Raw genomic sequence first — 14799 nt, 5'->3', positions numbered from 1 at the left:
TCACCTCCACACAGGTCCTGCATATATATGTGCGCATGCATGCATACATGAATGAATCCATGCACCTTCACACTGTGCTACCTGCCTCCCTGTCTATCTGCGTTTGTTAAAAGCGTTTGAAAAGAGGATGAAATTACTCCCACCTTTGACTTTGACACCATTTTACTGTCTTCACACTGTCTTCACATTATATATTTACTTTATTTAGCTCTGTACCAGAAGGTCTGCCTTTTCACTCTTAATCATGCATTTTTTATTGGTTTATATCTCAGTCTCAGAAGTGTCAGGCTTTGAGACATAGTGTGTACTCGCGTCTTTCTAGCTGTTGAATCCATGCACACAAAAGCTCGTGTCTAAGTGCGAGAGAAAGAAACGAAGCCCTCTGAAAAGGATCCTATAGATACAGATGATATTAAAGATGTGTCATTGACTCACACTGAGGTGAGATTCAAATAATGTAAATTAATTTTCCTCTTAACGTGTTTTTCTTTAACTATAAATGCGCGCTGATTTCCTTGCAATGAGCTCTAATCGTGGCTGCTATTAAACCCACTTCTAAGTCTACGTATCCTGAATCAAATTTAACTGAGCCAGTGGCCCATTCTTCAGAAACGAACACAGAGATCTGGTCTTCTTGGTTAAAACTAATTTTTGTATTCATCAGCTTCCTACAGGGGAGGCTGAAAAACTGCTTTAAGCTGCAGAATAAAATAATTACACAGATATCGTTAATCTAAAGTATATACAATGTGGCTACTTGGGGACCAAGAGAAACGAGGTTTGACGTCCTACTGCTGCTGATGTCTGTGGTTTGTATATTTAATTAACGGTGGAAATACTTAGAGCACACATTTTCCTCACTTTTTCTTACAGATTTCCTGCCATCATGAGCTATAGTAGGAAATATTTTGACTTCATAAGGATACATTTGGTCTTACAGCTGTGGAAGCCTGAAACTGCCATAATTAAACACGAATAAATAAAAAACTAAATAAAGAAGTAAAGAATACCCATTAAATAAATCTGCTTCTATTAAAAGCCTCAAAAATATAAAAATGACTAAATCTACGTTTTAAATAAATTAATACAAGTGAAAATGAAATGTTAATGTCACTAACAGGTGAATTAATGCTAACTGAGATTCTATCTCAGCTGTCACGTGGTTGCTGGTCTGCAGAATGACCAACAATCATGCACACTCACACCTACTCTTAATTTAGAATCACTAGTTGGCATGAGATGCATGTCTGTGGACTGTGGGAGGAAGCCCATGCAGCCCATACAGAGCGTCCAAACCCGACACAGCTGGCTGGCAGGTTTGAACCACTGTACGCTCGTGCTGTGAGGCTGTAGTGCTAACCACTGCACTACTGTAACTGCTTTAATATAAACATTCATATCACATTTTTGGCGCATTTAATGGCATATTTGTTTGTTTTTGACCATGCCAGTACAATTTATCACGATTTTGACCTTTATTAAATAGTAGATGTAGTAATTGTTATTTAGAAAGAAATACTTTTTGACTTGATTTCTTAAAGATTGACTTGAACATTTTTACAAAAATTTTGACTTACTGTATTTTCTTTCACATTTCTAAATTTTTGTGTATTTTTGTGGTTGGCACAAATAGATTTACATGGTGAAATTTAACATATTATCATTAAAATATCTTTGGACATTTGGAGAGGGTGTACCCGGAGACCCCCGTCCCACAAACACACACATAGAGGCACCACCCTTTGTATTTTTTTTATTATTAACCTAAAAAACATTATTCCTCTGGCGTTGCATTACTCCTCCCACCACAGGTGGGGCTGTAACTAAACAAGTCAGTCCTTCCGGGCTCTGAGGCCTGGCTTTACGACTCTCCTCAGCTCGTACTGAAACACCAGGGGGAGGAACTTTGACCAGCGCTAGTTAGCTACCAGCTAGCTGCTCTCTCTATTATTTTCTTATTTTGTGTGCTGTTGCATATGCAGAGCAATGTGGTTTATTTATTTACTGAGCTGGCTGTCGCTGCTCATCCAGATATCCTTCGTCACGTTAGCAATAGGTAAGTGCTTGCTGAAACCCCCCTGCAGCTGTTAGCCTAGGTAGCTCATATTTGCCTGCCAATGCTAGCGGATCAAGTCAGCAGATTAATTAAGGTGCGCTAGCGAGTGATAACTGAGCTCCGCTTTGCCAACAGCTATCGACTTAAAACGCAGTAATAAAATATGCATGTAAGCCGTGTTAGTGAACGAAGCAGAGTCCTGAAAGCTACCTACTGGCGTCTGGGCTAGTTAGCTTTAAAGGACAGGAAGTTAAGAGGAAGAGAATTGATTGAAAAAAAAGATATTAGATATTTTGTAATGACTACCTTTTAAATGTTAACAGACAATCTTTATTAGGTAAATGTTCAAATTTTCTTTTTTTTGGGGGGGGGCAGTAGAATCACTTTCTCTTTGTCTTTAACTCCTAATCGATACTAACTGATCAGCCGATTCAGCAGCACAGAGTTCGGCCTCTTTTTGTAATCTGGTGTGAAGACCGACTCCAACTGCAGGATTCATGCTAATCTAACGTGAAGGCTTTAAATTACGCTCATGTATTTCTGTTTACATCAGAGAGGAGGATGTTAGCGCAGGAGAGGAGCAGCCTACATGTACGAAACTTTTAATGAAGGCTTGGCCCAAAGCCAGAGGTCCGTCCATGTAGACTTTTACCTGGCCACGTAACACCTACTGCATGACACGCTCAGTCATGTGACCTGACCTGTCAGCAGATGAGAAAATAAAACAGCAAATATTCATGACGTATATCGTTTTCATTTTCAATGAGACAACTCATGACATGAGTTATCTCATTGTGTCCTCATTTTTTTATAGATCAAATCAAATCACTTTTATTGTCACATCACATGTGCAGGTACATTGGTACAGCACATGTGAGTGAAATTCTTGTGTGCGAGCTTCACAAGCAACAGAGTTGTGCAAAATACAATAATGTAAACAAGCAAAATACAATAATGGCTACTAGGGGTGGGTTTTTATAATCGATTCATCGATTAAAATCGATTCTGGCTTGGATAACGTAAAATCGATTCATTAAAATCCTGAATCGATGTTTTAATATAAATTTATTTTGTCCGAAATGCCAGAATCTCTGGTGACATCTCACAAAATTTCAAGAACCACCAAACAGTAAATGAGAGCAGGTACAGGGATTCTGCACATAGACTTAAACACAGGGCGTGACCCGCGGATCAGAATCAGTTAGATGTCGCCTTTCTCACAGTCGGGGCTGAAAGCTGACAGCTCGCTGATCCGGGTCCGCGCTTTGTGTTCACGCCCTTTATGCGCTGATTCTAAGGCTGTTAGTTTGATCTCTCTCCAAACAATATTGACCGAACCAGCAGCAAAAGAAGATCCAAACGCTTCACATAAACATCGTCATGAATTCACTCTTTTACTGTTTTGCTTCCATCGCGATGCGCAGCTCTCTCTCTCCCTCCCCCCCTCTCTCTCTCTCGAACAGTTTTGCTTTCTTCATTATTTGCTTGCTTGTTACACAAGTCTACTGTTGCTTACAGGCTGTCGGCCGCTGTTTTTTTCCCTTTTACATTCTTCCGAAAAGAAAACCTCATTTCTGCTGTTCAATACTGAACAAATTTAAACTTTTTAAAATTATTCAAAATGCAAAATGCTTAGCCGTGTCTCTAATAAAACCGCTGTAACGTCAGAGGTAATGTTCATTAATTAATGGTTTTCTTTCGTTTTTGATGTACTGCAGAATATTTTTTATAAAATCCCAGGCCAGGAAAATCACCTTCATGTTTTTCTGTGTTTTATCCTCAGCTACTTTGACACAAAGGCATCTGCTGTGATGCTCACAGCTTGGATAAAGTCTTGCGAGTGTCAGCTTCCTTTTTATAGATACAAAAATATGTAAATGTACTGATCTGAATTATATTTCTGACTGTCAAAATTTCCCAGATTTAAATCGAATCGAATCGAATTAAATCGAATCGTGGATCGAATCGATTCGGGACCTTGTGAATCGGAATTGAATCGATTCTAGAAATCAGTGACGATACCCAGCCCTAATGGCTACATCTGAAACTAATAAATATATGTACAATATATAATAGTATATGCATTTCTGGATGTGTATACTAAATATTTTTCTACGTGTGTGTGTGTGTGTGTGTGTGTGTGTGTGTGTGTGTGTACACATATTTTACAAATTAAATAGAGTAAACAATAAATAAAATATATAAAAATATACAGAGTAAGACATGTGCAAAACAGTGGCATTACTGTACAGTATGGAGTGCATAATGTTAAAGTTCCAGTAGTGAAGCTGAGGTGTCTATGACGTGTTCATCAGTCTGATGGCCTGGTGGAAAAAGCTGTCTCTCAGTCTGCTGGTACGGGACCGGATGCTGCAGAACCTCCTTCTTGATGGAAGCAGTCTGAACAGTTTATGGCTGGGGTGACTGGAGTCCTTGATGATCCTCCCCGCTTTCCTCAGGCACCGCTTCCTGTAGATGTCTTGGAGGGAGGGAAGCTCACCTCCAATTATCCGTTCAGAGCACCGCACTACTCGCTGGAGAGCTTTGCAGTTGTAGGCGGTGCTGTTGCCATACCAGGTGGTGATGCATCCAGTGAGGATGCTCTCAATGGCACAGCGATAGAAGGTCCTGAGGATGCGGGGGCTCATGCCGAATCTTTTCAATCTCCTGAGAAAGAAGAGGCGCTGTTGCGCCTTCTTCACTGTTTTGTTTATGTGTACTGACCACGTAAGATCCTCAGCCAGGTGTACCCCAAGGAAGTGGAAGCTGCTCACTCTCTCCACAGCAGCGCCGTTGATGGTGATGGGGGTGTGTACTTCTCTGCACCTCCGGAAGTCCACTATCAACTCCTTTGTCTTTGCGACGTTGAGGGTGAGATGGTTGTCTTGACACCAGTGGGTCAGGGCGCTGACCACCTCCCTGTAAGCCGTCTCATCACCGTTGGTGATAAGACCCACCACTGTAGTGTCGTCCGCAAACTTCACAATGATGTTGGAGTTGTATAGATCAAGGCCAGCGTACGCCAAGCTTAACTGCTTATTAAGTGTTCATTCGTTTTAGAATTATTTGTTTTAATATTTTTGGACAAGTAACAGTGTTTGTTATTACTGTTTAAGGACTATAGTTTGAGTAAGTTTAATTGTGTGTGCAAGCTGCAAACACATGGCCTTCAACACACAAAGCCATTACTCATAACTCAGATGCTTATTCTGATTAATAATGCATAACTTCTTTTAAAAAAAATCATACTTTAGCCAATAGTAGTTATAGAAAGCTGTTATATTTAGTGAAAGAAGTACAGACATGTTTTATGTCTTGGCTTCTCCCTCACAGGTAGTATCCAGTTCACACATATTGACGAGTCTGATCAATTTACTGTCTGTTTGGCCTTCCTTCCACATGAGCTCAGTAACTGTGGGTCGTGTCAGTGTTGCTCAAATGAACCTACATTATTTGGTCCGTCTTTGTTGCTCTGCCACGGCTGTTCACAGGAGCTAGGTATTGAATGTCGATAAAGCCTTTGCAACAAATCTTGAAAAATGTCACATACTCAGTTTGCCTTCAGTAAATTTTAGCTGCTCAGGTGTTGAATCCTTTCTCCTCGTGGCTCCAAAACCTAAACTGTACCACCTGCTTTCCCTAAATTTGTATGTAAATGTTTTATTTCTTTCTTTTTTTAAGCAGAATGATTTGCAGCAAAAGCGACAGAACAAATTTAGCAGTCTATAAAAAACAAAAACAACCCTAAAAGTAACTGTGTCTTACTCTTTTATTCACACTGACGCCCCTCCCCAAGTCTTCTTCTTTGGTTGCTCATTACCTTTCATTTTCTCTCAGCTGCTGGCCTCTACTACCTGGCTGAACTAATAGAAGAGTACACAGTAGCCACCAGCCGAATAATAAAGTACATGATACTGGTGAGTATTTGGGTGTGACTTAATGATGAGATTGTCTTTAGGTACTTGTTTTGATGATGTGCTGTACATGCAGGTCAACAGTGGTTTTTACGATTTCTGTGGATGTGTCCAGTTCTCTACAGGGGTGCTGGTATGCCTCTATATGTTCGAAGGCTTTCCAATGTTGATGGTGGGAGTCGGTCTCTTCACAAACCTGGTTTATTTCGGACTCCTGCAGACCTTCCCTTACATACTTCTGAGCTCCCCAAACTTCATCCTCTCCTGTGGTAAGTGTAACACACATTTGCCTTGAATTATTTGGTAAAACTAAGCAAATACAATCTGAAAAGGGGGGAAAAGTTAACAAATCAATAAGGATGCTATCTGCTATTAACACTGATCAGCCTGAACTGCTTTAACTGTGTTTTATTGATCATATCATTACCAACCAATATTACACTGGAAAGCCTTGAGTTCTGGTAGTGGGCTGTTTGTTTTGTTTGCTGTGCAGTGAAGCACATTATCCTGCCAGTGGAGGCCACTACCAGCCAGATTAATGGCTTGGTGAGCTGTGTCAAGCTTAAAGAAAAGGTTTTTGTGTCAGAAAAGCGGCTCTCTTTTTCTTGGTTAAATCACCATGGTAACTCATGCGAAATACTGATTCTTGGTTGGAGCAAAATCATGTTCAATTTCAGATTTAAAAATCACCTGGAAGCGCCGCATTTTTACTGTTTCTTTAATTTAGAGCTCGTTTTAAGTGCATTAAAGATTCTCTGTATGATTTAAATAATTAAATTGTTAAGCTGTACTTTTTATCATCATCATTATCATCTACTAATGTCTCTGACTGGAGTAGGTGTCACTCACAGGGATCATTTTGTGCTGATGAAGAGTCACATGACCTGTGAAATGCTCCTTTATAAGTGAGTGCTGAGGGCCTGAAGCAAGCTTAACAGGAGTTTTTATAGCTGCCATTTGTGATAACTGTTGTTGAGCCAGCTAAAGGAAAGAAAGCCTGGTTTTGTTAAACTTCTTGTATAGTACACCCCTCTGGCATCCAGACTCCCCAGATCCAAATCAAATGAAACGTATGCAGCATATCCTGAAACAAGCCCAATCCACTTTAACTTTCCACTACCAACAGCCCCGTGCCAGGACAGGTCAGAGCTGTTTTGGTGAAACAGTATTTTGCAGGAGGTTTTAATATTTTGGCCTGGTTGTTGTGTGCACATCTAGAAGGATAGATTCATTTTCCTTTAGTCCTAATATGGACTTCTTACACATTAAACTGTGAGTCAAATGACAGCGTTTGTCAGTGTAATGAGTGTAAATTTTCTCGCTGCAGTGTTGGTGGTGGTGAACCATTACATGGCCTTCCAGTACTTTGCACAAGAGTATTACCCATTCTCAGAGGTAATGTAATCTCAGATTCACAATACTGTGTACAGTTTTGGATATAGATCTTTTTATATTTCTCTTTCTTGTATAATCATGTGCCATTTATGCTCAACTGGACATAGGTGCTTGCCTACTTCACCATCTGCCTGTGGGTGATCCCCTTTGCCTTCTTTGTGTCGCTGTCAGCAGGAGAAAATGTTCTCCCGTCCACCATGCAGCAAGGAGGTAAGTCTCAATGCTGCCATTGCTTTTAACAGACTTTGCTCATCAGCCCGGCTAGCTCAGTCGGTAGAGCATGAGACTCTTAATCTCAGGGTCGTGGGTTCGAGCCCCACGTTGGGCGCGTTCTTTTTTGCACTTGCTCTTAGTTTCTGAAGTACATTGTAAGTTTTTAAAACCTGTTTCCTGCCTTCTATGTGTCAGTGCAGTCAGAAAACTCATGTTTTAAATGACATTTCCTGTTTCCCCCTCCCCCCTTTTTCTTTTTTAGATGATGTAGTATCTAATTACTTCACCAAGGGCAAACGGGGGAAGAGGTCTGGGATCCTCCTGGTGTTCTCTTTCCTGAAGGAGGCAGTGCTGCCCAGCCGACAGAAAATGTACTGAGGGCTTGAGAGTCTGGGGCGCTGCCTCGGGGGTCAGTGGGGACGTGCGAGTACGTGTTGAAGATCAAAGGGGAAGCAGGAAGGACAGTGGAAATTGTTTCTGGATGGGACTAAAACGACGCTGTGGCCAAATGGGGAAGAAAGGCATGTTAAGAAATAAATAACTTAAAAAAAAGGACGGACCAATGAACAGATCAGAGCTTCCTGCTGGACGAGCCCGGCGAGTTTACCCAGGCCACGTCTGTCTGTCTTTGTCTTTCTGTCTGTACTGACTGCCAGTAACACCCACCAGAGACCTCGTTGTGGGGATCCTATGTGTAGCGTGATGCTTTCATGTCAAGTTGGACTCATTTTTTTAAAGCTTTAGTAATAAAATATCTACATGTGGGGTTTAAAAAATAACAACCAGAGATAAATACTTGTTTTTCCTTTCTGTCGTACGTGTGTCAAAGGCCTCACACTTCATCTGATTCCATACACGGAGTAGTGTTAAAAATAAGAAGAAATTCTGATGAAGAGGATTTCTTAGATATGAGACAGATCAGAGGTACTTTATGATTAATTCCTGCACTCCAAACTTGGATTTTGGTTTTAAAAAAATGGCATATTAGTTGCTACAGGTCGCCAAACAAACATTTTAATTAGATTACTGGAAATGAAGAAGGACAAACTGTGGAGAAGTCCTGCTCTGTTTTACAAAGTATGACATGGTATAAACAATATCCCGCCTGGCATATAATATCTCAGAAAATGAATTCAGCAAAGGCACTTGTGAAGGTTTACTTTTAACTATTGAAGTGAGCTACGAGGCATGTTTCCTGCACTGGATCTCAGCGCTCATCAGCATTTGGCCACAGAAACGATAAGATTTCATGTGCTTCTACTCATAAACCACCAGCACTACAGCATCCTTTGTTTGTTTTGTTTTTGTTTTGGACTGTTTGTAAGAATTTAAACTGACATACCTGACATCAAAGACAAATGTAAACACTTGTAGAGATCAAACTTTTGCAGTGACTTTTTTTAAGCTCACCGCTGTTGGGGAGAAAAGCTGCTCAGTGTGGTATAAAGAGACAAACATTAAAAAGGACAAAATTCCTTTTATCAATTCCCCAGTGTGATTCACTGCAGGCTGATATGCGCGCAGCTGTGTAATTAAAAGAGTTTAGTGAAATAACTTTGGATTAAATGGTTATTTTTTACAGGCTGAAATAAAGGGAACAGAAACACTTACTGATGTTTATTATTTACAGTTAAATCAGGTTATAGCTTCCAGTCTGTTACGTTGTATTTGCACCGTGATGGATTTTCTAACTGCTGTCACGCCCCGACCTGTCAAGTGTGTGTCGGGGCAGATGGCTTTCTTATTTAGATCCCATGTGGCCTAGATCACAGAGTACACCCAGTTGATGCTAGTGTGCACTTTGACCCCCATCAAGGTGTGAAGTGCTCCATGAATTCAAAGGAAGGAGGAGAAAAAATAATGCATGCAGACACACACACACACACACAAAAGCCTTCAGCTGACAGGCCACAGCTCAGAGTTCACACTCTAATGCTGTTGACAAGCCCTCACCTGGATCCCGATTCACTTCCCTGGGGGAGATGAGTGAGAGTGCAGGGATACACCTGTGACAGGCGACCCAGTTCACGGAGGTTTTCTCACCTTTCGTTCACCCCTCTGTTCACCCCGCATTTATAAGTTCAGCTTCAGGAGCGGATGGCATTTTTAATTTTTGTCACTTGCAGCTGAGGTTGTGGTGCAGGTGGAAGAGTGGGTTGGCCACCAATCGCAGGTTCAATCCCCCCGGCCCTTCCCACACAGAGTATCTCCTGATATATGCTGTGGGTGTGAATGATGATGGTTGCTGGCATTTATTGGAAACTCTCAGGTTTAAAAAGTAGACAGGATAAAGAACATTTAACACTCCGGGATGCCTGGATATTCTCAAAGACAAGGTTCAGTTTTGTGCCTGCTGAAGCTCTTGAAGATCAGCAACGTATCCGTTTTCCCAAATGCTTTTCAATTTCGGGGGGTTGTTTCCGACCAGGGCCCAAAGATTACTAGACACTTTAAATAGTTTCAAAATAAAAAAAATAGCAACAACAGCTTTATGTACGACCTTTTATTGATATTTTTAACTTGATTTAAAAACTATTAAAAGGGACCTTATATCTTTCAAGTTATGAGTACATATACAGGTAATCCCCTGGAGCAAACGCTCATGTTTCAGAGAATTTCTTTCTGCTCATGCCTCAGTGTGATGTTAATGGGATCAGATATTCCTAATCTAGTCATCTCAGTTACATCCATCTGGTTCTGTCTAAATCTGCTGACGAGGGGCTGCCAATCAGAAGAATGGTGTCCTTAAATGGAGAGGAGCTGAGAACGGCTTGTTTCAGACATGATGATCTGAGGTGCTGCACTAATGTTTAGTATAAGGATTATTATGATCTATGAGTCATGCAAAGCTACCCTAGTAGAGTTCAAGAATGAAAAAATATGAAGCTGAAAATGAGCTTAATAGTTCCACTAAATGTTTTTTCACGTATGTTGATGTCAAATGTTTCCATTTGAAAAAGCTATTTGACAAACTCTAAACATAGTGACACTCAAGCTTTTAATGCATTTCTTCGGAGCCTGTTCCCAGTTTCAGGTTAAATCTCTTCAGCCAAGACTGGGAAAGTCAGTACTGTCTAAACTCCAGCACCTCAACCAGACACATGGCCACCTCTGTCCAGGGGGAGGTGTTGTGCTCCTGAGGGCATCCTTGATGCTTGACCTCCACCATGTTCTGTGACTCAAAGTCCTGTGGCCAGGTGATCCTGGAAGGGAAGGCTCTGGGAAACAACACCCTCTCAAGGACATCCAGAGGCAGGTTAGGAGCGGGGCGAGGCGTGCTGTCCCACCTGGTGGTGTACTGAAGTTGCCTGCTGGAGCTGTCCCTCCAAATGGTGACGCTGTCACGGAGGTCGGGTTCTGCGAGGGGTTTCTTTGGCTGGAGGCCTGTGAAGATGCTCCATGGTTTGAAGGGTGGCTTAGGAAGGGTGTTCCTGTCCTCTTTAATGCCTTCAGGCTGCTGCTCCTCACAGTGGGCCTTTGCATGCTTTGACTCACAGTTGCTCTGATCTGCTAAGAAGCACTTGGTGTGATACTTGCTCACCTGCTCCCTGAGGGAGAAATCCTTCAGGAGGGCCACGCCTTTCTTCTTTGCCCACTCAGCCACCTTTTCATCAGTGAGTGTCTAATGATGGAGGGAGAAAGTCCAAACAGCATAAGAAAGCTGTTCATAAAAACCTTGACTCTACTATAATAAAGCCCCCATTTACACTGCAGAGGCCTTCCTGCCTCACGGGAGCCGCGGTTTTATACTTTATGAGCCAGTTTAAGACAAGGCGTTGATAATGTATGTGTATATTCTTTATATTTAAAGAGTATACACATACACATAATATTCTATTTAACTTTCCATGTCATATAAACAAACTCCTATAAACTAACCTTTCTGGTGAGATTATTCTGTTTGGCCATGCCCACAAGATCAGTGTATAAGGCCTGAACCAGCACTCTCTCCTTTCTTTCTTTCTCTTTATTCACATGCCACATACAGCTCTTCAGATACCTGCCCACACACACACACAAACAAGAGATTTGTTTAAAGGAAGTAGCTGTTTCAACTACAGCAGTTTAAACTTTTATTTTGGTGTGAGCTTGCTCTACCTCGCTACCTTCCTGTGGCACCAGATGCAGGCTAAGTCCAGAGGTGTCTGCCCCAAGCTGTCCTTGGCCAAAACATCTGCTCCGGCCTTCACGAGGATCTCTGCACAGTCGAGAAAGCCCTCAGAGGCGGCCAGGTGCAACGGGGTCTGCCCCAAGTCTGTGGTGCTGGTTTGAAACACCCCCCAAAAAACCTCAGCTTTATTTATTATCATCACCATCATAATTATCATCATTGCAATCATTATCTCTTTTAAAAAGCATTTCTTTGGTAATTTGAATGTTGTGTATGCAGCCGCTGAGCGTGAACAATTTCATATTTCTAAAATAACCCAAAATAGAAAATACAGCTGCCTGCGCAGCCTTCTTACGCATTAACGTCGGCGTCGTGCTCCAGCAGGTATCTGAGACAGGCGCAGGTTCTGGGGAAGCTCTTGTAGGACAGGACCATGTGGAGGGGCCGGCGACCTTGGGAATCACTGCTGTTGATCCACTGTTGCCTGAACTTCACCAGGAGCTGAACATCACCCAACTCGCCATAAAGGCAGGCCATGTGGAGCGGCGGCAGACTCTGGAAGATAACGTTTCTACTCTTAGGTCTTTTTTATTTTAATTTATTTTTTTTACAGAGGACGATTTGATGTCACTGCAGAAAAACGAAAAGGTGTCATTAAGAATATTAATAACAGATATTTCAGTTTAGATATTTCAAGTTCAGGGTCCTTGGCCTGAACAAAATTAAAAATGACGTGATTTTCTTTGCCTGTTTCATCATAGGCAGTGATGTATTTGGAAAATAATGTTTGTACATTTTCTCAAAAATGTTTTAAATCCCAAGAGTATCATTATCGTTGTTAAGATAGTTTAGGAATAAGTGTATAAGTGGGTAAAAATGATAATCTGATACCTTTTTGTGCAAATGTTTAAGAAAAGACAAAATGTTACAGTTTTGCTAATGATATCTTGGTCACAGCTCATTTTTATATACACAAAGCCATGTTTTTCAGTTCCTCCAATTGTTGTGACAAATTGAAAATCTTCTTTCAGTCCCTTAAAAAGACAAACTTCTGACTTTTCAAAATCAGCAGTTCTAATACTTTGGTCCTAGGAGTCAACAACTAGCTAGCAGACACCAGCTAGCAAGAACTTCTGAGCTGTTCCAGCTGGCTGATTTGGGTAGCTGATTAGCCAGCTGCTGAGCATGGACAAAAGTTTGAATGAGTCCACATCATCTGATCCAAACCAGATAAATGGTTGTTAGGATTATGAGGAGGTTCTTGGAAGATTTTCTCCCCTGTAAGGGGGTTCCCAAAAGTCTGAGAACCACTGCTCTAAATCACTTACAATTGCTAGTGATTCACCTTAAGTGTTAATTCTATTTATATTTTAGTTTTCTTTTCAAATATATGAATGTCTTTTAGAAATTTGTAATATCCCCCCACACACTGATTTCTCTCAGCTGTTCTGAATTACCTTTCAGTGTGTTTATTGGCTTGATAGGTTTTTTTTTTTTTAATTCCTTTTAACTATTCTGTGTAAGGTGATCACGAGTGTTTTGAAATCAACACGTTATCACTCCCAAAACGTAACATTTTAGGCTAGGTGACAAATCGTCAACATTTTTCGCTTTAGGGTACCCAACACGTTCCTAAATGACAACATCAGAAAAAAGAGAACACATGAGAACCGTTTGGACTCAAACTACACATGTTCGTTCATTTTCTTAAAATCGCCTTGGAAAACACTGTTTTACGTCCTTTAACTGCTGGTTAATGTTAGGAATGACGTGACAAAACGTCGGTATGCTACGCCCCGTGAGTGAGAACGGGCTGTTTGAAATATGCCTAAATAACAAAATCTGTTATCATTACTATTAATAATAATGCCTATGTTTTATTTATTTTTCCACAGGATGTTGTAATGTAGAGGCTACTACTGCTTTTCTTATTTTTCTTATGCACAAAAGTGGTCTAAAGATTTTTGAAAATCCTAATGTTGATCAGCTGTTAATAACTTTACCTGTTGGTGCAGGGAGAGCTGGTTCTCATTTAAATCACACTTCTCCGGGTTCCCAGGAGCCACAGCTGGGAACATCTGCCTGCTCAGCGCATCATAATGGGACTGTTTCCTGCAAGATTAATCCACGCAGAAAAAATGCTGTGAGAAGTAAGCCGTGAAACCTCAAAACATCCGAGAGATTTAAGCTACATATTTCCTTACATATCCCCCCTTTTAAAGTTGCTATTAGCCTGCTCTTACAAGATATAGTTTTCTATTAAAACGCTCATTACAACGTTTAAAGCGGCTGTTTTGACCAACCCACGGTGTAAATTTACACTTTAAGTGCATATGCACTGAAAAACAGCACCCAGGCTTTCAGTATTAACAAAGTTTTTACCCTTTTTTACATCTTCCACGTCTCCGTTTTCCGGGCTTGTTGACAGGTTCCATGGTTGCCATGGAACTGTAACCGGGAAACTAACCCCGCTTTACGACATCCGGCACAAGAAGGAGAGAAAGCGATGAATTGTTATTTCCGGTTACAATATGTGTTAAATTATTATTATTAAAACTGTAGACAGTGTTTTTCAACCGATTTAAAGATCTGATGTCACGCGCTGTTCGACACGTGATTTGTATTCAGACCAACGAGTGTATAAAAGTTTTCTACAGTCATTGGTCATTCAAACATTTTAACCCCAAAAACAGGGGCGACAAACATATGTCCCCAGGATCGGCTTTGGAACAAGTGAGCGCATAAATTCTGGACTTTTAACTATATTTTCCCACTGAAAAAGACCTCTCCCATTCCCATTAAGTAACACTTAAACAATAGAAAATACAGAAAATGTCTGTTGTTTTTTTTTCATTATCAACAATAGAAATTTCTTTTATACAATGAGACAGTAGGCTACAGTACAAAAACAACAACAAAGAATTTAAGAGAAGAAAAGTAGTACATTTTCTATGAATTCAAGTATTTTTGTTTTATAATTACAGGACAGTCTGGGCAATGAGATACCTGAACTTTTTCTTTAAGTTTAGACTTTTATGTCCTACAGTTTAAGCCCAAACAGTCACACTGACTTATTTCTTCATTTGCCGGAGCAGTTTTTTTTGTATGAT

The 14799-nt window shown here is 40.8% G+C and overlaps 2 protein-coding genes and 1 non-coding gene across 4 annotated transcripts; 2 read left to right on the top strand and 1 right to left on the bottom strand.

Annotated features, from left to right (window-relative positions):
• Positions 1–1866: 1866 nt before the first annotated feature.
• On the top strand, positions 1867–9188 carry tex261 (testis expressed 261). Its single transcript, XM_086279525.1, has 6 exons — positions 1867–2056; positions 5894–5973; positions 6086–6239; positions 7298–7365; positions 7473–7575; positions 7841–9188. The coding sequence occupies exons 1-6, from the start codon at positions 1987–1989 to the stop codon at positions 7954–7956; spliced, it is 591 nt and encodes a 196-aa protein (XP_086135651.1). The 5' UTR covers positions 1867–1986; the 3' UTR covers positions 7957–9188.
• Positions 7621–7693, top strand: trnak-cuu (transfer RNA lysine (anticodon CUU)). Its single transcript has one exon. It is a non-coding gene; the product is annotated as a tRNA-Lys (tRNA).
• Positions 9189–10562: 1374 nt separating the features above from the next.
• On the bottom strand, positions 10563–14133 carry ankrd53 (ankyrin repeat domain 53). 2 transcript variants are annotated; one of them, XM_086287510.1, is made up of 6 exons: positions 14072–14133; positions 13693–13801; positions 12045–12244; positions 11677–11841; positions 11458–11578; positions 10563–11200 (listed from the first exon to the last, which is right to left on the bottom strand). In XM_086287510.1, the coding sequence occupies exons 1-6, from the start codon at positions 14131–14133 to the stop codon at positions 10643–10645; spliced, it is 1215 nt and encodes a 404-aa protein (XP_086143636.1). In that variant the 3' UTR covers positions 10563–10642. The 2 variants fall into 2 exon arrangements, with proteins under 2 accessions (XP_086143636.1, XP_086143637.1); XM_086287511.1 differs by having other exon boundaries at positions 13693–13805; positions 14073–14105.
• Positions 14134–14799: the final 666 nt, after the last annotated feature.

Source organism: Aulonocara sp. 'chitande type north' Nkhata Bay, linkage group LG3 (genome assembly GCF_057382095.1).
Source record: "Aulonocara sp. 'chitande type north' Nkhata Bay isolate Kocher_YH1m ecotype deep benthic linkage group LG3, A_spYH_male_GT1.1, whole genome shotgun sequence".
Taxonomy (NCBI): Eukaryota; Metazoa; Chordata; class Actinopteri; order Cichliformes; family Cichlidae; genus Aulonocara; species Aulonocara sp. 'chitande type north' Nkhata Bay.
This window is presented reverse-complemented; position numbering and strand designations above follow the sequence as displayed.

Bases quoted from the DNA above. Each gene is read 5' to 3' on its own strand.
- tex261 (XM_086279525.1), top strand. From the start codon at position 1,987: ATGTGGTTTATTTATTTACTGAGCTGGCTGTCGCTGCTCATCCAGATA. The intron at 2,057-5,893 runs GTAAGTGCTTGC...ATTTTCTCTCAG, and splicing joins CTTCGTCACGTTAGCAATAG to CTGCTGGCCTCTACTACCTG. The intron at 7,576-7,840 runs GTAAGTCTCAAT...TTTCTTTTTTAG, and splicing joins GTCCACCATGCAGCAAGGAG to ATGATGTAGTATCTAATTAC.
- ankrd53 (XM_086287510.1), bottom strand. From the start codon at position 14,133: ATGGCAACCATGGAACCTGTCAACAAGCCCGGAAAACGGAGACGTGGA. The intron at 11,842-12,044 runs GTAAGAAGGCTG...GTTTCAAACCAG, and splicing joins CACGACGCCGACGTTAATGC to CACCACAGACTTGGGGCAGA. The intron at 11,201-11,457 runs GTTAGTTTATAG...CTCCATCATTAG, and splicing joins AGAATAATCTCACCAGAAAG to ACACTCACTGATGAAAAGGT.